This window comes from Aspergillus campestris (assembly GCF_002847485.1).
Source record: "Aspergillus campestris IBT 28561 chromosome Unknown P168scaffold_7, whole genome shotgun sequence".
Lineage (NCBI taxonomy): Eukaryota > Fungi > Ascomycota > Eurotiomycetes > Eurotiales > Aspergillaceae > Aspergillus > Aspergillus campestris.
In genome coordinates this window covers 645,359-669,462 of record NW_020194342.1, presented here as the reverse complement: position 1 = coordinate 669,462, position 24,104 = coordinate 645,359, and the positions used below count along the sequence as shown (strand labels likewise).

Genomic DNA, 24,104 nt, shown 5'->3' with positions numbered 1-24,104 from the left:
ACACAGATAAGCATGAGATTTATCTCGCCAAACCAAGTTGATCCATTGCCTTGGTGTCTATCAATGGAGTCAGGTCTCGTGGATAGGCCAGAATGTACGTGATTTGCACCGCCTATGCGTTGATGGTATGTGATCCTGCTATCTTGGCTGATGGCATGGACCTAACTGTCTAAATCTGGACTTCATAATCGAGGGTGCGGTTCAAAAGGGATATAAAGCCCTGAAAGCGTTTCTTCCATTGAAGAAAGAATTGTTGCTCTAATATAAAACATGCTTTTCTAAGCCGAAAACGCCTTTATTGCGGGATATCTCAGTGAGCTTAAACGCCGTATCCACTATAACTTCAAACATGCCGTCGATTTTTTCTCTCTCTTGCCAAATGGACCAACTAGAACCAGATCTTGATCAACTCCTCACTGACTGCGCTTGGCGTGAGCACGCCACTGTCCGTGATCAGCGCGGATATCAGGTGCGGCGGTGTGTAGTCCACCACCTCGCAATCGTACTCCGAGCTCGGTTTAGCAGGCACATCGGACGACTTAGCCGCGAGCCGTTGCTTCTCCGCCTCGGCGATATCTTCCTGCGTCCTGAACTCGATCACCCGCTGCTCAATGGGCAGATCGTACTGCCCCAGCGGGTACACACGGACGAACTTGTGGCTCTCAGCCACCACGTAGAAAGGCTTCCCCATGGCTTTGGCAAGCAAGCCAATCTGGTAGGTCCCCATCCGCGACACAATGCCTCCGTTCTCGACCACGCCCTCTGCACCCACGATCACCGTATCCGCCTTCCCGATGGAGTAGGCAACAGCGGACGGCGGGATCGTAGCCACCGGCACACCGCTTTCCCGCAGCATACGCACAGTCTCCATGCCCTCTGGCTCTGCAGACGGGTTCTCGACGTCGCCCTTCGCGGACGACAGAACGTAGATCACGCGGAAACGGACGGCGGAGAGGCCGCCCTTCTCGGCAGCTGCCTTGTGCAGCAACGACGCGACTACTCGTGACCCGCCGTTCGTCAGGATCGTGCTGCCGTCGCGGACGAAGCCTCGCCCGAACGCGGCGATCTTGTCTCGGCTTTCCTTGGCACGTCGGACGAACAGACGGCCGTTCGATAGGAGGTGCGCTCTGATAGCGTTGAAATCTCCGGCGGGTCCCAGCTGGCCGGGCCTTTGCAGTGTAGTGATCAGGTACCGTTGGAAGAGATCGGTTCCGGCGGACAGACCGATGGGGTTCGGGATCGAATTCTTCAGGTGTGCGGTGGATTTCTCTAGCAGATCGAGGGTCTCGGAGATCGTGGAAGAGGGCGAATGTGTGAGTAATAAGACCAGAGCCTCGATAGCCGCAATTGGCATTGTCAGGTCCGGATCTGTGCGAAGCAAATCATTGTACGTCGCGACAATGCTGGGTTAATGTTAGCTGTGACCGGGCGGGGTGTAGGACGGGGAGGGTATATCTCACTCGAATGGCTTCTCAGCTTCGGAAGATCCTGCCATGGTGTCTGACAACAGTGTGAGATCTGTCAAACAATGATTTGGAGCTCAGTGTTGGCTGTCGTAGATTTCATGCATCGATCATCTTTCCATGCGGCGGAAGAGTCATCGAAAACAGGCGGGCAACCTTGTTTGCACTGTTTGTCTGCCGTACCCCTCCCCGACGCTAATCCGCTTCTGGTTGCCATGTCAAAGCCGTTGCGGTAAACAACCATAACAACAACAGCGGAGTCTGCGGTCAGCTCGTGCTTGCGAAGTGCCTTCCTCTTTCTTTTCTCTGTGCAATCTTAGCCTCGCTACTGTATCGACTGTATGACGAAATGTCGTATAACAATCGGATGAGCCAGCAGTTCCGCGGCACCCAGCAGCAGCAGCAGCACCGGGGCCGCAAGAAGGAAGATGAAAACGACGCCATGATGCGCCTGGTTCGCTCTCCTTCCCCGATCGCATGTTGAGAAGTTGTCACTAATGCAACCCACAGCCTGATAAGGAAATTGCAGGATGTATCAACGATATCGGTATTCCGTTCACGTCGGCCGATCTGATCAAACCGAATCCGCAACAGATCCAGATGGTGATGGAGTGGTTTGGGGAGCTCCTGATGAATGTTACGCGTGATACGGTAGAGCCTGCAATGCGAGCGGCCGCAGACGATATTGGCGGCGATTATCCTGACATTGTGCCTACCGATACCCGCAATCTCATGGGTTTCTTTGTGAGCCTGAAGAGGCTGATGATGGAGGTAAGTGAGCTTCGCGCGAAACCGGCCATGCCACCGCTAACGTATATTGGTCGCATGAATAGTGCGGTGTCAATGATTTCACGTTCACAGACCTGACCAAGCCCACCCACGATCGACTAGTCAAGATATTCTCCTATCTGATCAACTTTGTCCGGTTCCGCGAATCCCAAACGGCCGTGATTGACGAGCACTTCAATAAGTCTGAAAAGACCAAGTCCCGCATTGAGACGCTGTACGCCGAGAACCAGGAGATGGAGCTCCGTCTGGACGAGATGCGACGCAATATGAGGGCGAATGAAGGCCAGGTGCAGGAGAAGGTCAAGAGAAACAACGAGCTGAAGGCCCGACTACGCGAGTTGAAGTCTGATCAGGAGCGGATAGCGGAAACACTCGAGCGGGTCAAGGTCGAGAAGGCCAAGCAGCAAACGACTCTCGAGGAAAAGACCGAGAAAGTCATACGCACTCGACATGAGGTTGAAAAGCTACGGCCGTATGCGATGCAGAGCCCCGCCGCCCTTCAGTCATCTCTCGCGGACCTGTCCGACAATTTGATGCGCGAAAAGGCCCAGATTGACGCGATGGAGAAGAGGGCGCGGGCGCTTCAAACTTCAACGGATACGTTCACCGTGGTGAGGAACGACGTGCAGGCCTGCGTCAAGCTTTTGGAGGATATCTCCGTAGAGTTACAGAAGGAAGATGACGAAGAATCGCGGGCTTCCAGGAATAGGGAAGCGATCTCGGAAAGAGGAAACAATGTCCGCGAGGTCGAGCAGACGGAGAAGCTCCTCCAGCGACAACTCGCACGATGGAGCGAAAGGATCGAAGCCTTGCGTAAGAACGCCAAGGAAAAGGCAGATGCCACGCAGGCGCGGATGGAGGAGCTCAGGGAAGTGCAAAAACAGCTGCGGGAGGAGCGCGCAGAGAAACAACGCGATATGGAAGTCCGGAGGATCAAGATCGAACAGATCGAGAAAAAGGTAAGACCCATACAAGTCGTCTGGTTCGTGAGTGTGGCTGACATTCGTCCAGATGGTCGATCTCAAGGAAAACATCGAGGAGGAGATCCAGAGCTCCCACGACGAGTATCTCAAGCTGGAGTCGCACATCAAGCTTTACATCACGGATATGGAGAAATGTCTCTGAGCCGCGGGTTTGGCTTATCTCGGTCATCGTTCTGGCGTTACAGGGTCGGCTTCAGGATACCCGGTTGGTTGAGGTTCACGTTCATTTCTTAGTACATTTATTTATTTATTCGTATACGTCGGTTATACAATTGGAGTCGCTAGTCGCTACGTCTGCTTCGTGATATTATACCAATGACATGAAGTCTTTAAGATGTCCTGGTATCTGTTTCGGGACAGCTCATCCCACTAAACTCAAACCATCGCTGTGCAATTCGTTTGACAGGCACACTGAGACCACCCCCAGCGGCATCGTCACCCCCCGTACGCACCGCGCTGTTGAGTAACGGAACCTGCGCAAACCACAGCGCCTCTCCACGCATAGGATCCGCCGGATTCGCCGCATCTCGACATTCACAGAGCACAAGATCCATCCCATTCCGAGAGGTCACCTCCACGGCAGCCGCCAGCGTCCTGGATAGTCCTTGGGCCGAAAACTCCGACGTCGGAAGATGTAAAGCTAAGCAGTTCAGGATGGCCACCAGGGGTCGTTTATTCTGCCCCGCGGTTGTGCCATGTTGGGCATTGCCGTCACTGGTCGGGCGTAGTACGCCGATGTAGGCGCGTAGATGTTCCAGGGTGGGACAGAAGATCAGTTTGGCTCTGGTTGAGTTCGCGAGCAATCCGATGGTGTCTTTGAGTAGTTCTTGGCCATTGGATGTGTGTTTTGGTTGTGTCTGGATGGTGAAGGCTAGGTTTACGAGAAATGAATCTCTTGTAGAGCAGATGATTAGAGAGACTGGTTCTGTGGTGGTGTCGAGGATATATTGGAGGAATTCTGTAACCCAGTCACAGTTATATATCTTGCGGGTTGGCTCCATCGTTGCTGATTTGGTGTGGAGTACAGCGAATTTAGGAGCCAGAGCATTTTCAGGAATTGACGAGTGGATTGTCCATAACAACTTTGCGAAATGACAAGTTAAGTCAAATTCTCAGTTGTCATGACCACTCTTGCAGGATTGAAAGGTGAACATGGTCGAAGGTCCAGACTGACTTGTTCCTAAGGCCCACACTAAGGTAAGCACGGGCTAAACTGCCGGTGCCGGCGTCGACCGCGGAACTCTCGACCCTCCCCACATTCGCTCCATTGCTCCCTCCGGACCTTCCCCCCTCTCAGCACCGCCTGCCAGCTTGCTATATTCAGGTTCCAGGCGCCTAAAATGGAGACTATCTCCAGAATCTCCTCGATGCTGGAAACAGGTAAGTGGATAGCTTGATGATCCGAGCTCAGCACCGCGAAACTGGCCGACTGACTATCATTCAAATAGCTCGGGAGCTTACTCTCGAAGCTGCTCAGTCGGCAGCTATCGGTAAAGGACCTATTACGGGGGCTCCTTCATCGCGGAATACGAGCGCTTCCCATATCAAGAAGCTTTTGGATAGTCGCCATGAACGGGAAGTTCTCGACGGGATGCGAAGGGTGATCTCGGTGAGTCGACAGCCATGAATTGCTCCCGAGGTCTGTGCTAATGTTTGGTTTCTTCCCCATTGAACAGTTGATGTATGGCACGGAATCGGCCCTACCTTTCTTTTCAGCCGTCGTCAAAAATGTCGCGAATACGAGCCTGGAAGTCAAGAAACTGGTCTATATATACCTGGTCCACTACGCCGAAGCAGAGCCCGATCTCGCATTGCTGTCCATCAATACGATCCAGAAGTCGCTCACAGATTCGAACCCCCAGGTCCGAGCGATGGCGCTGCGTACGATGTCCGGGATTCGAGTCCCGGTCATCAGCCAGATCGTGTCTCTTGCGATCAAGCGCGGTTGCGCCGATATGAGCCCACACGTGCGCAAGACTGCAGCATTGGCTATTCCTAAATGCTATCGCTTGGACCCGAGTACGTTGCCGCAGCTGGTTGGGTACCTGGCTATGCTTTTGGGTGATAACCAGTACTTTGTCGCTGGTCCGGCAGTGGCTGCGTTCTTGGAGATTTGTCCGGATCGGATCGACCTTATACATAAGTGCTATCGGAGTTTGGTGAGGAAGTTGGTGGACATGGATGAATGGAGCCAGATATCTACGCTGCGGCTTTTGACGTCCTACGTGCGACAGTGTTTCCCTCAGAGGACTCAGAAGGTTAAGCGGACGGTGTCCAAGAAGGACTTTTATGATGACGAGGAAAGCCCTCGTGACGGTGAAGAAGAAGAAGAAGGAGAAGAACTTGAAGTACCGGCTTTGGACCCGGATCTGGAATTCTTCCTTCGAACATGCAAAATCCTTTTGCAGAACCGCAATTCCGCTGTCATTGTCAGCGTTGTTCGTGCTTTTCTCTACCTCGCCCCGCCCGAGTATCTCGATGCAGCAGCCGGTCCTTTGGTGGCTCTTCTGCGGAGCCCACAGGACATACAGCATGTTGCTCTCTGCAACATCGTTGTCGTTGCTCTGCGCTATCCGAATCTATTCACGAAATACGTCTCGCATTTTCTCGTCCATAGCATCGACCCACCTCATATCTGGCGGCTCAAACTCGAGGTTCTTACCCTCCTGTTCCCGCATTGTGGTATGCATCTGAAAGGTATAATTTTGAGCGAGCTTCGTCATTTTGCCCAAGGGACCGATCCGGAATTGGTGCGCGAGAGTGTCCGCGCGATAGGCCGTTGTGCGCAGACCGACCCGGACACCGCCGATTACTGCTTGGATTTACTCCTCGGTCAGATTGCAAGCTTGGACGACAACTTGGTGTCAGAGACTTTGACTGTGATCAGGCACCTTATCCAACAAGATCCGGCCTCTCACGAACAAACGGTCATCGAGTTAGTGAAGCATCTGGGAACGACGAATAACCCCGATGCACGGGCAACCATTGTGTGGCTCGTGGGCGAATTTGCGGGTGTGGATCCGGAGCGGAACATCGCACCTGACGTTCTACGAATCCTAGTCAAAGGGTTTGCGGATGAGTCGGAGGCCGCGAAACAGCAGATCGTGCTACTTGGCGCTAAAGTCTATCTGCATCATCTCTTGCGAAACCCGCCCCCGGAGCCGAAAGAAGAGCCTGTACCGAGCCAGAGGATCGAACCAGGCCCGACAAACGAGTGGGCTGACGATCAGGATGAGAACAAGTCTCCAGAGAACCAAGAGAACCAAGTGGAGGAACAGCCTGCCGAGCCAGAACCGGATAGAATCACGCTCCTCTGGCAGTACCTTTTGCTTCTCACGAGATACGACACCTCCTACGATCTTCGCGACCGTGCACGACTGTACAAGGCACTCCTCTCCAACCCTTCGTCCACCGACCTGGCTAATCTGCTCTTGCTGGCGCCGAAACCTGTTCCACACACGCCGAGTCCGTCTGAAACCCGCAAGAACCTGCTCATCGGTTCGGCCACGCTCATTATCGGCTCGGACGCTGGAACCCACGGGCTGCGTGGCTACGAGGATCTTCCTTCTTGGGTCGAATCTGGCCAGGAACCTGACCCGAACCTTCGAGAACAGGAAGCCAAACCCGAGTTAACCGAGAAATTGCCTTCTACCGCGGCGGAGAAACTCGACCGGGCGCTCCGGGAACATCAAACCAATGTCGCTGCTCTCGATCAACAACGGAGACTTGGACATGGACATGGACAGGCGATGGCGTCTGCGTCGAAGGGCAAGAAGACCCTTGACGAGTGGCTCGAAGCTGAATCGGAGACGGAGGAGGAAACGGACTCGGAGGAAGAAGTGACGGACTCGGAGGAAGAGACTGATGATGAGGAAGAGGAAACGGACTCGGAGGAAGAAGAGTCCGAGGAAGAGACGGATTCTGAGGGTAATGAAGAAGGCGCTCAGCTTCTACAACGGGGTAGTGGATATGCACAGAGCTCGAAGGATGTGCCATAGTGGCCCTGTATGGGTGGTTATGGGTATCTTAATAAATCTGAATATATGGCCCTCACCTGACTCTAGAGATATCGAGGATACTGTATGCTATTCTACAGCTATTCTACAAACATATAGGAATTCAAGGTACTATTGAAACAGACCATTGTTGTAAAGGTCAGGCCCGAGAGAGGACCGAGCTTCTAGAACAACGCCGAGCTTAATTGGAGATTCTGCCCAGCATTCTCCATTCCCCGTACCTCCACCGCTAAGCTCGCCTCGTGATTTCCGAACCTTTTCCACTCCTCCATCAGTTACCCGGATTCTCCTCCTCTCTCTCCCAAAGAAAATAAACATACGATAATAAGGCCTCGCGGGCCTCGATCAGCGTCGACCCTCTCTCTCCCTTGCCGGTTTTGTCGGTCATGATGCGAGCAGCTGCAGGACCTTTGCAGACAGTCAGATCCCTCGAACCCAACCACCAAGTGTTTCCCTTGCTCAGCGCGCGCGTCTATCGATTCTCTTAGTCTCACAGCACCCGGTGATTTCAAAACTCAATACACATATTAAACACCTTTTCCGAGAATATTCGGCCTATTTACATATCCATTTGTCACATTATAAACTTGGATCCAGGAGTCCCCTGAGCCCGCAATGCCTGGCTTACCGGGTAAGTCTCCGCCCCGCGGCTCCCTGATCTCCCCAGACCGGATGGGACCACGCGATTTTTATAGAACCGAGGGACCTAATTGTTTGTGCAGCGAGTATCGACCTGGACGAGTGCATCGAACGGTTGTATAAAAAAGAGCTGCTGGCAGACTCGGTCGTGGAGGCGATATGCGCCAAGGCGAAAGAACTGTTGATGAAGGAGAGCAATGTCGTCCACATTGCGGCTCCCGTGACCGTCGTCGGTGATATCCACGGGCAGTTCTTTGATATGATTGAGATATTCAAGATTGGGGGGTTCTGTCCGAATACGAATTATTTATTCTTGGGTGAGCGGCACATTCCGTGCCCACCTTGCGTACGACGATGCTAATGGAGGTGTGTTTCGAACAGGCGACTACGTAGACCGAGGTCTCTTCAGCGTCGAAACAATCTCCCTCCTCGTCTGCCTCAAGCTGCGATACCCACAGCGCGTGCACCTCATCCGCGGCAACCACGAATCCCGCGGCGTAACCCAGTCCTACGGGTTCTACACGGAGTGCGCGCGCAAATACGGCAACGCCAACGTGTGGCACTACTTCACGGACATGTTCGACTTCCTGACCCTCAGCGTCGTCATCAACGACCAGATCTTCTGCGTCCACGGCGGCCTCTCCCCCTCCATCCACTCCATCGACCAGATCAAGATCATCGACCGCTTCCGCGAAATCCCCCACGAGGGCCCCATGGCCGACCTCGTCTGGTCCGACCCGGACACCGAGCGTGACGAGTTCTCCCTCTCCCCCCGCGGCGCCGGGTATACCTTTGGCGCGCAGGTCGTCCGCAAGTTCCTCGAGGTGAACAGCATGTCGCATATCCTGCGCGCCCACCAGCTGTGTCAGGAGGGGTACCAGGTGCTGTATGATGATCGGCTCAGTACCGTCTGGAGTGCGCCCAATTATTGCTACCGCTGCGGGAACCTCGCCAGTGTGCTTGAAGTGAGCGACTCCGGCGAACGGTTCTTCAATATCTTCGATGCGGCGCCGGAGAACGACACCCATCGCTCGGAGCAGCAGGCTCAGCAGAATAAGGACGGCCAGAGCCCTGTGATTGACTATTTTTTGTGATACCCGATTTATTTATCTTTATGTTTATTCCCATGTCTATCCTACCTTGTTCCGTTTTCTACCTTGTTTTCTTTATACGATCTTCCCACTGCAATCTTGGAGTTTGGTACATAAAGCATTTATAGACAGCGTGGTTGATACGACGCGAAGAAAAAGACAAGATTTCTATGAGTTACTGTTACTATTTTATCAGCGATGAGAAGATTCAATCTACTGTAATTCATTACTTGTCTGGTTGACATAGATTGGATCTCCTTGTTGCTTTCATTGTGTTTCTTTCATTTTATTATTTTTATTTTATTTTATTTTTTCTAAATTCTCGACGCAAGGGTTAGAGGGTTACGATCATTGATCTAGATATGGACCAACCAATGAAGTATACAAAGGTGGTTTAGTAGGTTAGGTAGGTTTATGGAAATTGGAGTGAAAAAGAGAAGAAAAGAAAAGGAAAGAAAATAATAATCTTCAGCAGTGAAACTCGCCCAACGCTTGTAAATGTCGAAAACAAACATGCTGTTCATGATACGATTACCGGCCGTCATGGCTTTCAACCGCGACCCCTGCCTAAAAATTCGAAATGTGAATTTTCAATGTAGATTTACCAATCTTTGGCAATGTCGAACGACCACTCGAACAGGAGGTGGGTGTTGTTGTCGTCGTCGAGGAACTTGGACACGGCGTTGTAGTGGCCGCGGGCCAGCATGCCGGAGGGAGCTTCTTCGGGGTTGACTGTTCGGGTTAGTATCATCGGCTTCGTCTTTTCCTCTGAAGAACGAAAGGGAAGACTCACATTTCTTCTCGTATGTCGGCTTGCCGGTGGTGCTGGGGGCAAAGCTTCCCTACACATGTGTTAACGACGTACAACCAATCCAACCAAATAAACGTACCAGCATCTCCTCGTCCTTGCTGACGCGGACACCTCTGCGCTTGACCACCTGCAGGTATTTCAAACCACTCAGGACCTCGTGGTGTACGGCGAAGACGACCTTGATGCGGAAGGTGGCGCCCTCCTTGATCGTGAAGGGCTTATCCTTGAGGGACTCGAGGGCTCCCGGGGCGGACACGTCGATGAGCACATCCTGGCGTCCTTCGACCTCCAGGGCTAGGGACTTGATGATGCACTTTCTGGGGTCGTTGGGGTCGCCGATGGGTTCGCCGGTGTTGAGGCCCAGGGAGGCTTTCCAGCGGTTGAGGGATTCGTCGTTCTTGTCTGGAGGAAACCATTGTTAGTGTTGGATAAGGAGGAAGTTATGGGTATTTATTTTATAGATTCAGGAACAGAGACAGGAAGTTTGTCAGGTCCAGATGGTTATGCATGAGCCGGGGTGGGGGCAAACAAGGAGCTCGAATTCCAATCTCATCACTCCCCCCGGGATTCCATGCAGCAAGGAATGCATGGAAAGTAAGATGAAATAAAATAAAATAAATACATACCAAGCTCGGCATACTCAGCCAGGGACTTCTTCTCTCCGACCTTGAACCCCTCGGTTCTGCTGGCCGCCAGATCGTCCTCGTGGTGGTCGGGCATGGTGTGTGGATGGTTGTAGGGATTGGTTATTATTATTATCTGGGGTTTACTAGGAAGAGTTCAATTAGACAACAGACAAAGACAATAGACAAATGAGAGAGAAGGAATTCAAAGTACAAGAGGGAGGGTTGTGGTGGGATGAATTGTTTAGTAGAGGACTTACTATAGAGCTGGCAGTGAGGGGAGGGGTAAGATAGATAGGGAGAGTTAGTAGGAGTGTTGGGGAGAGTATGAGAGAGACAAAGAGAGGGAGAGAGAGATGGCCTGATTCGTCAGGGGTCAATGGAGGGGTGGATGCCTCAGTAGATGGCCTGGATGGATTGGTTTGTCTGATTTGTTTTGGTGAGCCTGAACCAACTGGAGACTAATGAGGGATTTGGTGGGGGAAGCACTCACCGCCATCATGGATTAGTCATGATACTGTCTTTCATAGTTAACTAGTTATAGACTATCACTTTGACTATAGAATATAGATTCAAGATCCGAAGTAAAAGGTTATTATAAGATGGTGAGTATAGATCAAGATTGTCAACACAACTGTAACACGCAAGGGCTCCCGTAGCTGTATGTGGACCACACCTGAGCCATGCACCACTGCAGGAGTGACATCTCAAACCCAGCCCGAACTCCTTGTCGAGAAAGGCTCTATGGAAGCTTGAACCACTTGAGTCTGACCTTATTTTACTCCATACTGAATAATACTATACAACAACAGAACTGGTGAGCCGCTTGTCCCAAACAGGAAATCTTATTTGCGCGGCTCGTCACGGGGACAACGGAGCTGGCTTCCAGGTTTCTGAGGTGTCCATTACCAGGCCTCAATACAGGTCTGTTACCAGTGCTGGGCGCATTCAATACCGGGGGATGAGCCCGCGACCGCTGATCCTTCCCGGTTGAGAGCCGGTTGAGAAGACCCATTGGCCAGTTGGGGCTTAGTGTGACACCGTGGACTATGATTAGTGTACGTGTACGGTAAAGACAGCAGTCAAGCAATTCTCCCCCATCCATTTTCCCAATTCCCGTCCCCCGTTTCTTTTATGATTTTCCATATTTTCCTTTCCTTCACTTTTACTTATCAAGACACAACGCGCATTGGCAATCGTGTGTTTTCATTCCAATCCAATTCAAGGTTATTATCCCCCCGGTCGATCACGGTTTGTCTGTGCTCTTGCCTAGTGCTTCTTATTAGCTTCCTTCGCCCCATCGCGCTTTGTTGTGGTGTGCGCCCACACTACCGATTTGTGGTGACGTCTTATCCCTCGACGTTACCAGAGCGGCCAGACGCGCCTGCAACGTGGCGCCGCATCTTACTCGACTGGACTTTCTCCTGTCCACCCCCCATCTCTCCTGCCCCTCTTCCATCTTCTAGCGAACCATCTCTGTCTGAGGTGAATTTCATCATGGTGCGATCCCTGCCCAAGAAGAACAACCCTCTCATCCAGACGGATGGAGGCCCGGCCTGTAAGTGTGCGCCTTTTTTTTTCCGTCCTGTCGCATGGGTGTCCACCACCCTCATCGATCTTTATTGCATCATTCTGACCAAGCTTTCCCTCTGGGGATCATAGATGAAGAACTTTTGATGCGCCGCCGTCTGGGAAAGACCAATCTCGCCGTCAAGGCGACCCAGATTGGCACGTCCAATGCGACCAGACCGGAAAACCTGGGTCCGTTCGAATATGCCCATCTGCGCGCCCCGTTACCCAAAGACCTCAAGGGTTCGGAGATTTTCCCGTCCCATGCGCCAGCGCAACATCCGGAGACTTATTTCTTGATGGTGAGTGGCCTGCTTCCGCCCGCTTCCGAATCCCGGTTAACGCTGGACATCTCCCTACAGCGACGTAGTAAGGATGGGTTTGTCAGTGCGACTGGCATGTTCAAGATTGCCTTCCCTTGGGCCAAGCTCGACGAAGAGCGCTCCGAACGGGAATACCTGAAAGCGAAGGAGGGAACTAGCGAAGATGAGGTTGCCGGCAATGTGTGGATCTCACCCATTCTCGGTACGTTGGATGTTGCTCGTGTTCTATGAACGCCGCGATACTAACCCGAACTAGCCCTGGAGCTCGCAAAAGAATACAAAATGTACGACTGGGTCCGCGCGCTTCTGGACCCGGCCGAAATCGTCCAGAGCCCATCGAGCCAGAAGAAGCTGATCACGCCCCCGCCGCGGTTCGACCTTCCCCCCATTGATGCCCCCGTACAGTTCTCCGTGGCCCGTTCCCGGACCCGCCGTTCGGCCTCGCCCAGCAAGTACGTGGGTTCGCCGCGGAAGTCCCGTCAGACCAAGGCCCAGAAGGAGGCCAGTGCGGCGGCAACGAGTGAAGCCAACGCCAACCTTCAATCGTCGTTGGATATGACTGCGTCGACCGCTGACTCTGAATCGTTGAACGGCATTCTCCCTAGCGTGGAGGATGTGGAAGAAAAGACAACCGCGAGCCCCAAGAAGTCGGCCCAGTCGAAGTCCAAGAAGAGCAACTGCTCTCGCGCCAAGCGGGAAGCTGTGAACACGGAAGACCAAACCGAAAGTGAGAAGACGTCTGAGAGTGTCCGGGTGGAAGTGGAAAACCCGGCCGATGGCGAGATCCCTGTTCGCACCACTCAGACGACAGTCCCCATCGACATGCCCATCACCCTTCCCGAAGCCCCGTCGGCGGCCGAAACGGAGAAGATGATCGCAGAGGCCAAGCAGATGGTGCAAGAAGTCGTTGATGCCCATGCTGAAGATAAGGCCACCGGTGAACCGTCGTCGGCCAAGGCGGGTAAGGTTGTGAAGAAGCGCAAGCCGGAAGATTTGAGCGACGACGAGGAGGACGAGGAAGCCAAAACCTTACGGACCAAACGGGCGAGGGTGTTGGAGGATAAGCTTAAGCGTGAACGCGTCAGGAATCGTGCGCTTGTCGGAGTCACCGCTGCCTTTGCTTTTGCGTGAGTATTCCCTGCCTTTGTGGACTGCACCGTGCTAACCAGATAACCAGTGCTTCGATCCCCTACTTTTTCTAGATGCGAAACGAGAATCCGGCAACGGTATACGTCTGCTGGCTGGATGACCCCACAGAGGCCGACCTTCACCTACAGCGTTTCGCCGTCGCCGCTCATTCTTGCCAAAACCCCCATTGTTCTGAATTATGCCCATGCCCTTACTCCAGCCACTCTCCGCCCTTTGCTACTTCCATTACTTTTCGTTCGATCCCCTCATTCTTCATGTATCGTATTGACTCATATCGCTGTTTATTATCATTGACGATGCACCCTTCCTTGCCGACAGTACGGAGTAGGAAGGGTGTCGGTGTCTCGGGGTTGGTCGGTGGATTGGAGGTTGAGATAGGTTGTCCGGAGCCGTTCATTGCTTCTTTGTGCTCCTTTCCTGTGTGACATTTCCTATTATTTTCCTGGATACCTGGTATACTTTTATAATCCTATTGCCTATTATCTATTGATCTGGTGTCGGATGGATTGTGGGACGGAGTAAATACAGAATTGCCAGGTTGCTTATTATAGTTATTATTCTTAAAATTAGGAGCTCAGAACAATTAAGCTAGAAGTGTATATCAGTATATCATGATAAGAATCGCGCCAAGCTAAGCACGGCCGGACCAGTTCCGCAGTGCAAACAACCAAAACACCGTCATCCACTTCGAAGATCCCAGTCAGAACAATCGACCGATTTGCCTGGTTGACATTCACCCCCAATCGTCATTTTGACCACAGACAATCAATGTCTCTCCCAGGTTTAGACCTCACGCAGGCAACGGAGGAAAGGGAATTCGTCCCCGCCCCGCCAACGCAGATCAGTCTGAGCAAAGGCTCCGAATGGAGATTTGAAGTCGCATTCGGCACGACCGTGCGAGTGAAGGTGAGTCGGACATACCTATCCTTTTCGCGTCGACTATTACTGGTCTATTTTACAGCAAAGAAATGAAATAAACTGACCGTGTCCCAAAAAATAGCTCCTCGCCGGCAACGCAGAACTCTTCGGCACCGAGCTCGCCCCCTCCCAAACCTACACCTTCTCCGGAACAAAAGCCGCCATCTACACCTGGCATGGCTGCACCCTGGAAATCAGCGCCGGGGACAGAGTCTCCGCGATCGAGGGCTTCGCTCCGGGCGGGTCGACGATGACCGCGAACGGGACGCCGACAACCACCACCACCACCACAACCAACACCAGCACCACCGGCGGCCGCGGGTTCGGCGCGGGAGGCTGTCAGAGCGAGTACGTCGCTGAGGAGACGCCCATGGTGGAGTACGCGAATGTGCATTTCGCGCTGGAGACGCTGCGCCAGGAGGCCAAGGCCACAGGGAAGGATGGGCCGCGCGTGCTCATCGTTGGCCCTGATAATGCGGGCAAGAGCAGCTTGGGTAAGATTTTGACGGCGTATGCGACTAAGGTCGGGCGGCAGCCGATTGTGGTGAACTTGGATCCGAATGAGGGCATGTTGAGTGTGCCGGGGACGCTTACGGCTACGGCGTTCCGTACGATGATGGATGTTGAGGAGGGGTGGGGGAGTAGTCCTATGTCGGGGCCGAGTGCTGTCCCTGTGAAGTTGCCGCTCGTGTACTTTTATCCGATGCAGAATCCGCTGGAGGCGGAGGGGTCGGTGTTTAGGCCGATTGTGTCGAGGCTGGCGCTGTCGGTTATGGGGAGGATGGCGGAGGATGAGGATTCTAGGGAGACGGGCATCATTGTTGATACGCCCGGGGTGTTGGGGCAGGGGAAGCCGGGGAGTTTGGAGTTGATTAACCATATTGTGACGGAGTTTTCCAGTATGTTTCCCTTCTGATTTTTGTGGGCTTGACGATTCCGTCAAGAATGATGCTTACTGAGATACAGTCACTACGATCCTGGTCCTCGGCTCGGAACGCCTCTACAGCACCATGTTGAAGAACTACGACAACAAGCCCTCGTCAAGCGCCTCAGCAGCCGCATCAGACGAGTGCATCTCGGTAGTGAAGCTGCCCAAATCCGGCGGCTGCGTCGACCGCGACGCCACATTCATGAACGGCCTGCGCGAGTCTCAGATCCGAACATACTTCTTCGGGAATCCCATCCCGTCCACAGCGTCCGCCGCGCTGTCTCTCTCCGCCTCCTCAACCACAAACGTCACGCTATCCCCCCACGCGCAACAGCTCGACTTCAACTCCCTCTGCCTCTACAACTACACCATCCCCTCGCTCGAAGAAGACGAAGACGAGTACGACCCGGCCCAACTGGACGCCTTTCTCCCGGGCGATGCGGAATCGACCCCGGTTAAGGAAGAGGGCTCCGCACCGCCTCTACCCGGCGTGACTGGCTCGTCGGGTGAGCCTACACATTCAGCTACCTCCGATGGCGGAGTCCCCCTGAAAAAAGTGTTACCCCCGCGCCGTCTGCTCTCGCGAACTCCCTGCTTGCCGTCACGCACGTGTCGCCGACTTCTAGTGTCGCTCAGGTGCGCGACTCCAGCATTATGGGCTTCTTGTATGTGGCGGATGTGGATAGCGAGAAGGGCAAGATTCGCGTGTTGGCCCCGATCGGTGGGCGCGTGCCTCCGCGGGCTGTCGTTTGGGGGAAGCATTGGCCTGGGGAGGTTGTTGGGTTGGTTGGGTAATTTATCAATATCATTACTGTGACTATGGTGGAGATGGTGGAGAATTACACAATGCTATATGGTAGGTTCAACGCAGGGCGCTAGTAGTGTTTGTAGTGGCTGAGTCGAATTGGCAGCCAACGTACGCCGTAATTCGTAGACGCAGGCGACATGACTCGTTAGACAGCTCAACCTAGTTGAGGTACGATGCGATCAACATTCCATATTATGTATCTCGTAAATAGTGCCGCTATCCCTGCCAATGATCTCATTGCTGACACCTGTCTTAGCACCGCCCTATATTAAATACCTTCCTCTGCCATCTTACCCCATGAACAATATTCTCCTTAATCCTATCACTGCGTACATCATACTCGTTTCAAACCAAATCTATCAAATAAAAAAATAAAATGGTCGACTCACCCCCCACCTACTCTGAACAGGCCCGGTCGATGCAGTCCCAGGTACCCGAGTCGGACCCTCCGCCCTACACTACTACTACTGCTACTACTGCTCCACTCCGCTCCACCCAACCCGGCAATTCCTCCTCTACCACTACTACCACCTCTCCTGCCATCGCAACCACCACCACCACTACCACAACCAATAACCAACCCCTCTCCTGGTTCAAATCCCTCGTCAACATCTTCACCCGATCCCCCGAATCAGCCGCCTCCCGCCGTCAGAAGAAATCCAGACGACGATACAGCCAGCGGATCCGCGCCCGCGAGAGAGAGCTCCGCACCAAGAGAGAAGGCTTGCCCGGCTTCTTTGCGGGCCCTGCGGCTGGTGGGGTTGGTGCTTGTTGATTTTCTACTTTCACCTGGAGGAGTATAATGGATGGGAGAGGTTGCGCGCATACACATACACATACACGGTTGAATTGTTGAATTGGCTTCTTCGTCTATCGCGGTCCTTGAAAGTGTTGCACGCGACAGACAGTTCCCCGACGCAGTTTCCGACTGTGACACCGACACAATCTACCAACCCGACACCATAACAACGAACCAACCATAATAAGAGAAAGAAATAAAGAAAAGGAATGCTCTTCTTCCGCTGCTACCGCCGCCGGATCCTCCGCCGCCGCCTCACAATGCTCCTCCCCCTCCTCCTCACCCTCCTCATCCTCACCCCCGTCTACATAATTTACAAACCACCCCACCTCCTAATCCGCTACTTCCAACACCGCTGGCCAGACGTGCTCTTCCACGTGCCCCTCCCCCCAAACACCGACAACAAATTCATCGCCCTCACAATAGACGACGCGCCCTCGCCCCACACCGCCGAAATCGCATCCATCCTCGCCGAAAACGATGCACGCGCAACATTCTTCCTCATCGGATCGCAGATTCCAACCCGTGAATCAACCCTCGTCGACCTCGTCGCAGCAGGCCACGAGCTAGCCAACCACGCCATGCACGACGAGCCGTCCAAATCCCTCCCCAACGACGTCCTCTCCCGCGAGCTCGTCACCGTCAACAACCGCATTCTGGACGCATACCGCGCCGCAGGCCTCTCAGAGGAGGTCCTCGACAAAGACCAGCCGAAGCGGTACTTCCGCCCCGGATCGGGGTTCTTCTCTGAGCGGATGCGCAAGCTGGTGCGTGTGCTTGGCTTTCGGGTCGTGCTGGGCAGTGTCTACCCGCATGATGCGCAGGTGCAGTTCCCGTGGTTGAATGCGAGGCATATACTGGGGAAGGTTAGGCCTGGCAGTATTGTGGTTTGCCATGATCGGAGGGAGTGGACTGCGCCCATGTTGAGGAGGCTTTTGCCGGAGCTTAGGAGGAGGGGGTATACTGTTGTTACTGTTTCGGGGTTGTTGGGGGTGAGGGAGAGGTTGGAGGGGGGGGTTTGATTTTGTGATCCTTTTTTTCTCTTTGAAGCTGGGAGCTAATTGTTATGAGTTATGAGGGTTGTTTGAGTATGGTGTTTAGATTTTTGATTGCTTTTTTATTATTGTTCTTTTCTTTCTTCGTGTCTTCTTACCCCTTTCTATGTTGATCCCGGAATCATGTCTAATAGCTGTACATAACCAAGTAATACATGAACAAAACCTAAGGTGCCATCCTTCCTTGCATACATAAAGCAAACCTGTCGTGCCATCCATCCATCCATGCATACAGTGATACAGATACATCAAAGCAAAAGCAACAGTGCACTATACATCCAAACGAAAGAAAGAGTCGCCCGCGACTCCTTCATTCATTCAATTATCCATTCAATCATTCACTCCCACCTCTTCCACTCCTCCAAATTCTCCCTCAACTCCCCGTCACAATCATACCCCAACCTCTCCTTACCCCGCAGCGTCTCCCTCCGCTCCAGATACCGCTGCTCAGCATCAAACCGCCTCACCGCAATCGAACTCAAATACTCCAGGTCATCGCGCGCCACCGCGTCTTGGAACTTCGCCCGGATCCGCGGCGAGTATAGCTGGCAGCTTGCCTCGCGGCAGCACTGCGCGGCTGCTTTCCCCGGTAGGAGCCGGGAGGAGGCGGAGAAGCGCCGTGCGAGGGGCTGGTTCGCGCGCACAAGCGGCCAGACCACGTCGTCGTAGCAGTCTTCGCAGACTGTGAAGGTGGGAAGCTGCGGCATGTAGTGCCAGGTGCTGAAGACGAGGCGGTCGCGCGGGCAGTCGCGGATGACGACTTTGCGGCGCGCGTAGGCCATGAATTCGAGGAGGTCGAGCTCGAGTGTGGAGTCTTGCTCTGCGCGCGTGGCCGACATGTCGAGGAGGTCGATGTAGCGGATGAAGCGGGGGGAGTCGGTTACGAGGTCGCAGACGCGTTCTTGTTTCGTGCTGCTTCGCTTGAAGGTGCTGCGGTGGGCGGGGATCACGGTGCGGAGGTTGCGGATGCAGGTTGAGCAGACGTTGAATTTCGGGAGGAAGACGCCTGTGTCGGGGTCGATGACCCGGTACCAGTATTGGTCGCTGATGGTTCGTCCGGTGCAGGGCTTGGTGCCGGCTGAGGTCCAGGTCACGTCGTAGAGCATGTCGAGGTGGTCGAGCTGTTTCTTGAGCGTCTGTGTCCAGGCGAGCCGGGCCCATGGGAGGCTCATCGAGCAGCGCACTTTGTCGCCCCGTGGCCGTGGATTGGCGAGCATGAACTGGTCCCGGAATCGCGATTTGCGCATCTGTGTTGTGCACCCCGGGCAGATGTTCAGGTGCGTCAGCCCCTTAATGGTGTACCAGTCTTGGTACCCGGCTTTGGGGACGGATCTGGAACAGGGCAGGAGGCTGAATCCTCCGGGGTGGTTTGTTGGCGGGGAACGCGAGCTCTCGCGCGACGAGCTGGTCTGCCGAGTCAGGGGTCGTTGCTGGTCACTTTCTAGGGCTTGTTGGGTGGGGGAGGGCGCAGGCTTGGACGGCTCGTCGAGGAAGGACACTGTCCGCCTGGAAGGGGGCCGCTTGGGTGGCCCCTCGTCCGACGACAAGGACGTTTGAGAGGTGCCATTGTCGGTAAAGATAATTGAGGCGGGCGACTCTCTGTCGGAAGATGACCCAGAAGAGCTTTTGTTTGTCTTCAGTGCCGGTTTCAGACGGCGAGACTTCTTAGCAGCCGCTGGGCGAACCCCCGTATCAGAGCAGTAGTCAACAGGCTCGGCTTTGCGTTCGATGCGGTTGTCCACTGGTGCTGGTGCCGCCGGAGCTGGCACCGGAGCCGGCGGTGGATTGGCGGGCGTGTCACGGTCGACCTGGGCATCTTCCGGTAGCTTGGGCGAGTTGCGTTCCTCTTGTCGGCGCCGGATTTTCTCTTCTAGCCTCTGCGCTAGACTGGGCACGTTGGTCCCTTGGGATGGTTTCTCGGCAACTGGAGATTTCGAGATGGGCGTTTCCTCCTGGATGGGCGTCTCCTTCTGGATGGGCGTCTCCTTCTGGATGGGCGTCTCCTTCTGGATGGGTGTCTCCTTCTGGATGGGCGTCTCCTTCTGGATGGGCGTCTCCTTCTGGATGGGTGTCTCCTTCTGGATGGGCGTCTCCTTCTGGATGGGCGTCTCCTTCTGGACGGGCGTCTCCTTCTGGATGGGCTTGTCCTTCTGGATGAGCGCCTCCTTCTGGACGGGCGTGTCCTTCCGGCTAAGCTTGTCCTTCTGAGTAAGCTTGTCCTCCCGGTCTTTCATCGTGGCCGTGTCAGATTGATACCCAGACGTGGTAGAGCGTTTGGCCGTGATCGGCCGCCGGGGCTTCTCATGCTTCACACTTGACGATCGCCGAACGGTGGACTGGACAGGCGCTAGTCGAGTATCCTCAGGTTTACGTGAACTGCTGCGGGATGCTGGTGTGGTCCGTAGTCTTGTGCGGGACTCTGATCGGGTTTCCTCTAGGTTAAGCGAGCCACTGCTAAATGCTGGGATGGCCGGTACTCTTTTGCGGGACTCTGATCGGGTTTCCTCTAGGTTAAGCGAGCCACTGCTGGATGCTGGGGTGGCTGGTAGTCGTGCGCGAGACTCTGCTCGGGGATACTCTGGGTTACGTGAACTGCTGCGGGATGCAGACGTGGTTGATCGTCTGGTGCGGGATTCTGCTCGGCGAGCTGTCGATGCGCTTCCCCTATCTTCCTTTCGCGTTTTGGACTCTGCTCGGCGAGCTGTCGGTACGTCCCTGTCTTCCTTCCACGCCTTGGACTTCGAGCGCTCCTGGCGTGCGACAGGTGTCTGGGAATCAGCAGTGCGCACAGGGTTTCGAGTAGGCCGGGCGCGCGACGGTTCCCGTGATCTGTTCTGGGGAGTCATGCTCCCAGGTTTCACCGGAGCCGACACGGGCACAGAATCCAGCGTATATCCAGGCATGTCGGTGGCCCCGGCGACGTTGAAGATCGGATCCTGCTTGGCAACCAGGGGCGGGGTGGGAGGTCCGGCACTGTCGTCTGATGATCCGCATCGACCGGAATCCTCCCAGGGAAAGGATTGGGTGATGGAGACAAAGGACGGGACCTCCAATAGAACGGGGTATTGGTCGACTGTGCCCCTGGCACAGACGCCCTCCACTCCAGGCTTTTCTCCGAGCATGGACAGTCCGGATAATTCCCGGGAAAGAGATTCGACTTCGTCCTCTACCGACGGTGAAGGGGGCCATCGAGGCCGCTTGCGCCAGAATGGCATGGTGTGGAGCGTATGGGTGATATGAAACGAAAAGAAACAAAGGAAATGGAAAAAGCGTAGAGTACAGCGGGCTGGGTCCGGTTAAAGGTTACAGTTCCTTGATCAGCCACGGAAGTCCTGTTGCAGTGGCAGGGTAAAACATCAGAGTCACATCCGAAGCTGCCTTTGGCATGGTATACAGTCGTGTCCAAACTCACAGGGAGCGTCGGGGGTCAATACAGATGAAGGGAAAGTGATCTAGCGCTGATTGCGTGTAAAGTCAATATGATTGAACGAGAATTCTCCAGGAGTTCTCGAGCAAGGTATAGGAGAGAGAAGAAAGGAAATGATTTATAGTCGGCGCGAAACCCGAGGCGTACGATTGAATCAGAAGAGAAATGAAGGACAAAAGGGGAGTGCAGGAGGGCGCAGTATATATGCCAATGGAAGCCTGGTCGGGCAGCGCCTCCATCCTTGTGGTGGCCCTATCAGGGCCAACGTCCCCAGGTTGGGCGGGAACGCGGACGAATCAAGCCTGATCGCATGAAACACGACGATCGCGGCCATATGGTAAGCATTGGGAATGAATGAACATCCAGGCGCCAACACACAGGCACATGAATATTGAAACAGGATGATCTTTGACGGGTGGGCAATGGCTGCATGGCTCTGGAGGCCTGGTAACCAGCAATCCGCATCACAGCCTCGACGCACCCTCACTGGGCCCAATACGCTGGTCTAGTTTCCTCCCCACCAGCATCGCCGCCTTCTTGGACGCAGCCCAGATCTAAATGCGCAAGGAAAACAAACAAACATATGCACAGGGCTGACGGAAGCGCCACATCGCGCCGGGCCATTCCAGGATAATTGGTTGCGATAGGGTCGCGCGGCAAGGCTGAGAGCCCCAAGCTCGGAGGGTTCACGTCATCCAGACCAGGATTAGACGATTGGGTATGCCCAGCTGTAGGGAGTGACCCATTGGGATCATACAATTACTGCGTTAGTTATACTGTGGGGCACATTCAGCGTAGAACAGAGCAACCAGAGCAGAGAATGGGTTGGATGCTGAGTTGTCCCGGTCTAGACTCGAACATGTACAGCACAAGCCCGCTCAAGTTGTGGGGTAGACTGCTGGCAGAGTGGATTTAATGCATCCTAACTGTTGCCTAGTCGTAAGTTGGAGGCAACGAACAATCTAGAACTTGGAGTTGCCGGGGATGATGGAGAAAGTGGAGGTGAAGTCAAGAAGTTGGATCTAGACTTCGCGATGTTGACCAGTTGCCGTGCACAACATGATGCATGCACAGATGACTCATCTATGTGTCGGGGGTAAATCGGAGGATTTCCGACTGACTCGGAAAGATTGCCGAGTGTACATGATGGATTGATGATGTATTGTGATCATGTTGATGCTTATAGTGATGAGCTTACTATCTCCTTCTATCTCATATCCCTTCTAGAATAAAAGTAAGGATGAGCTAGAAAGATGTGATCTTACTCCGTAATACTCTGTAGTAGAAGAGAGGAAGTGCGGGGAGCATCATGGATCATCCATCCCACTCCGCAATTCTATACCGCGATGACAAATCCACCATCAAGGACGGAATGAACATCATCCTCAATCCCGCCCTCTATCCAGTCTATAAATACAAGGAACCAGGTTCCTTCTCCCTCTAAGGACAAACCCCCCATTCCCTTCCCACCCGAATGCTCTCCAACCGCGCAGCTCCCTCCCTTCTCCGCACAGCAGCAGCAGCAACATCATCCCCCGCCATCCGGCTCTCCGCAATCCGCACCCAACTACGGATACACCCCTCCCCAACCATCCCCATCCCCATCCACCAAACCCGCAAAATGTCCACCCCATCCACCATGAAAGCCATCGTGGTCGAAAAGCTCGGCGGCCCCGAAGTCCTCGAAACCAAGACGGCCCATCCCGTCCCCACCGCGGGGGAAGGCCAACTACTCGTCAAGAACAACATCTCCGGCGTCAACTACATCGACACTTACTTCCGCACGGGCCTGTACCCGTCTGCTAAACCCGAGATTCTGGGCCGCGAAGGCGCCGGCACGGTCGTTGCCGTCGGCCCCGGTCCGAACACCTGGAACTTCAAGGCTGGCGATCGTGTCGCTTGGTTGGGCACCGGTGGCTACGCGGAGTACACGGCTGTTCCGGCGGACAAGACGGTGAAGATCCCTGAGGGGGTCAAGGATGAGGATGTCATTGCGTCGTTTTTGAGCGGGCTTACTGTGCTTTCGCTGGCGAAGGAGACTTACGCTGTGCAGAAGGGCGATTGGGTCTTGTTGCATGCTGCGGCGGGCGGTGCGGGGTTCCTGATGACGCAGGTTTTGAAGTCCATCGGTGCGAAGGTTATTGGGACTGCTGGGGGGCCGGAGAAGGTCGCTCTTGTGAAGAGTCTGGGTGCTGACTATGTGATTGATTATCGCAGTGAGGAGGGTAAGGATTGGGTGGGTAGGGTTAAGGAGATCACTAATGGGCGCGGTGTCGATGTGGTGTATGATTCTGTTGGGAAGGATACGTGGGAGGGGAGTCTGGAGGCTGTTATGAAGAAGGGCACTATTGTCTGGTTTGGAAATGCTAGTGGGCCGGTGCCGCCTCTGCCTCTTGCGTAAGTTCTATGATGTCTGGGGTTATATTGGTGTTCGGAGCTAACTCTCTTCGCAGGAAGCTCACCCCTAAATGTGTCAAGGTCGCCCGTCCGGCCCTGTTTGGTTACATCGATACCCGCGAGGAGTTTGAGTTCTACGTCAATGAGCTGTTCGGGCTGCTCCAGTCTGGCGAGCTCAAGGTCAAAATCCACAAGGTCTATCCCCTGGAGCAGGCGGTTCAGGCCCATTTGGATCTGGAAGGCCGGAAGACTACTGGCAAGCTACTTCTCAAGCCGTAAGCCCAACGGCGGTATGAGTAACATAATGATTCAATGC

At 54.1% G+C, this 24,104-nt stretch overlaps 11 protein-coding genes across 11 annotated transcripts; 7 read left to right on the top strand and 4 right to left on the bottom strand.

The window, feature by feature from the left end:
- Positions 1-175: 175 nt before the first annotated feature.
- P168DRAFT_311251 (translation initiation factor eIF2B subunit alpha) lies at positions 176-1,556 on the bottom strand. Its single transcript, XM_024839478.1, has 2 exons — positions 1,461-1,556; positions 176-1,403 (listed from the first exon to the last, which is right to left on the bottom strand). The coding sequence occupies exons 1-2, from the start codon at positions 1,493-1,495 to the stop codon at positions 389-391; spliced, it is 1,050 nt and encodes a 349-aa protein (XP_024692263.1). The 5' UTR covers positions 1,496-1,556; the 3' UTR covers positions 176-388.
- A 2,008-nt stretch (positions 1,557-3,564) lies between these two features.
- Positions 3,565-4,357, bottom strand: P168DRAFT_327724 (uncharacterized protein; the record flags this gene model as incomplete). Its single annotated transcript, XM_024841272.1, has 1 exon — positions 3,565-4,357. Exon 1 carries the CDS (start codon positions 4,234-4,236, stop codon positions 3,565-3,567), a length of 672 nt encoding a protein of 223 aa, XP_024692262.1. The 5' UTR covers positions 4,237-4,357.
- Positions 4,358-4,511: 154 nt separating this feature from the next.
- P168DRAFT_254243 (AP-3 complex subunit beta) lies at positions 4,512-7,309 on the top strand. The gene is made up of 3 exons (XM_024834408.1): positions 4,512-4,615; positions 4,684-4,844; positions 4,912-7,309. The coding sequence occupies exons 1-3, from the start codon at positions 4,576-4,578 to the stop codon at positions 7,231-7,233; spliced, it is 2,523 nt and encodes an 840-aa protein (XP_024692261.1). The 5' UTR covers positions 4,512-4,575; the 3' UTR covers positions 7,234-7,309.
- Positions 7,310-7,547: 238 nt separating this feature from the next.
- P168DRAFT_270079 (serine/threonine-protein phosphatase) lies at positions 7,548-9,175 on the top strand. Its single transcript, XM_024835186.1, has 3 exons — positions 7,548-7,882; positions 7,974-8,207; positions 8,272-9,175. The coding sequence occupies exons 1-3, from the start codon at positions 7,867-7,869 to the stop codon at positions 8,982-8,984; spliced, it is 963 nt and encodes a 320-aa protein (XP_024692260.1). The 5' UTR covers positions 7,548-7,866; the 3' UTR covers positions 8,985-9,175.
- Positions 9,176-9,259: 84 nt separating this feature from the next.
- Positions 9,260-10,561, bottom strand: P168DRAFT_311247 (rho GDP-dissociation inhibitor). Its single transcript, XM_024839477.1, has 4 exons — positions 10,419-10,561; positions 9,872-10,194; positions 9,775-9,823; positions 9,260-9,713 (listed from the first exon to the last, which is right to left on the bottom strand). The coding sequence occupies exons 1-4, from the start codon at positions 10,510-10,512 to the stop codon at positions 9,583-9,585; spliced, it is 597 nt and encodes a 198-aa protein (XP_024692259.1). The 5' UTR covers positions 10,513-10,561; the 3' UTR covers positions 9,260-9,582.
- Positions 10,562-11,577: 1,016 nt separating this feature from the next.
- On the top strand, positions 11,578-14,006 carry P168DRAFT_290823 (KilA-N domain-containing protein). Its single transcript, XM_024837297.1, has 5 exons — positions 11,578-11,973; positions 12,078-12,286; positions 12,347-12,509; positions 12,564-13,434; positions 13,485-14,006. The coding sequence occupies exons 1-5, from the start codon at positions 11,913-11,915 to the stop codon at positions 13,507-13,509; spliced, it is 1,329 nt and encodes a 442-aa protein (XP_024692258.1). The 5' UTR covers positions 11,578-11,912; the 3' UTR covers positions 13,510-14,006.
- Positions 14,007-14,157: 151 nt separating this feature from the next.
- On the top strand, positions 14,158-16,097 carry P168DRAFT_311246 (cleavage polyadenylation factor subunit CLP1; the record flags this gene model as incomplete). Its single annotated transcript, XM_024839476.1, has 4 exons — positions 14,158-14,362; positions 14,457-15,273; positions 15,341-15,803; positions 15,845-16,097. Exons 1-4 carry the CDS (start codon positions 14,225-14,227, stop codon positions 16,095-16,097), a joined length of 1,671 nt encoding a protein of 556 aa, XP_024692257.1. The 5' UTR covers positions 14,158-14,224.
- A 389-nt stretch (positions 16,098-16,486) lies between these two features.
- On the top strand, positions 16,487-16,885 carry P168DRAFT_319124 (uncharacterized protein; the record flags this gene model as incomplete). The annotated part of the gene is made up of 1 exon (XM_024840249.1): positions 16,487-16,885. One exon carries the CDS (start codon positions 16,487-16,489, stop codon positions 16,883-16,885), a length of 399 nt encoding a protein of 132 aa, XP_024692256.1.
- Positions 16,886-17,169: 284 nt separating this feature from the next.
- P168DRAFT_297561 (chitin deacetylase CDA4) lies at positions 17,170-17,931 on the top strand (the record flags this gene model as incomplete). Its single annotated transcript, XM_024838188.1, has 1 exon — positions 17,170-17,931. One exon carries the CDS (start codon positions 17,170-17,172, stop codon positions 17,929-17,931), a length of 762 nt encoding a protein of 253 aa, XP_024692255.1.
- Positions 17,932-18,150: 219 nt separating this feature from the next.
- Positions 18,151-21,179, bottom strand: P168DRAFT_311244 (uncharacterized protein; the record flags this gene model as incomplete). The annotated part of the gene is made up of 1 exon (XM_024839475.1): positions 18,151-21,179. The coding sequence occupies one exon, from the start codon at positions 21,177-21,179 to the stop codon at positions 18,303-18,305; it is 2,877 nt and encodes a 958-aa protein (XP_024692254.1). The 3' UTR covers positions 18,151-18,302.
- Positions 21,180-23,012: 1,833 nt separating this feature from the next.
- Positions 23,013-24,067, top strand: P168DRAFT_237327 (quinone oxidoreductase family protein; the record flags this gene model as incomplete). Its single annotated transcript, XM_024833555.1, has 2 exons — positions 23,013-23,788; positions 23,845-24,067. 2 exons carry the CDS (start codon positions 23,013-23,015, stop codon positions 24,065-24,067), a joined length of 999 nt encoding a protein of 332 aa, XP_024692253.1.
- Positions 24,068-24,104: the final 37 nt, after the last annotated feature.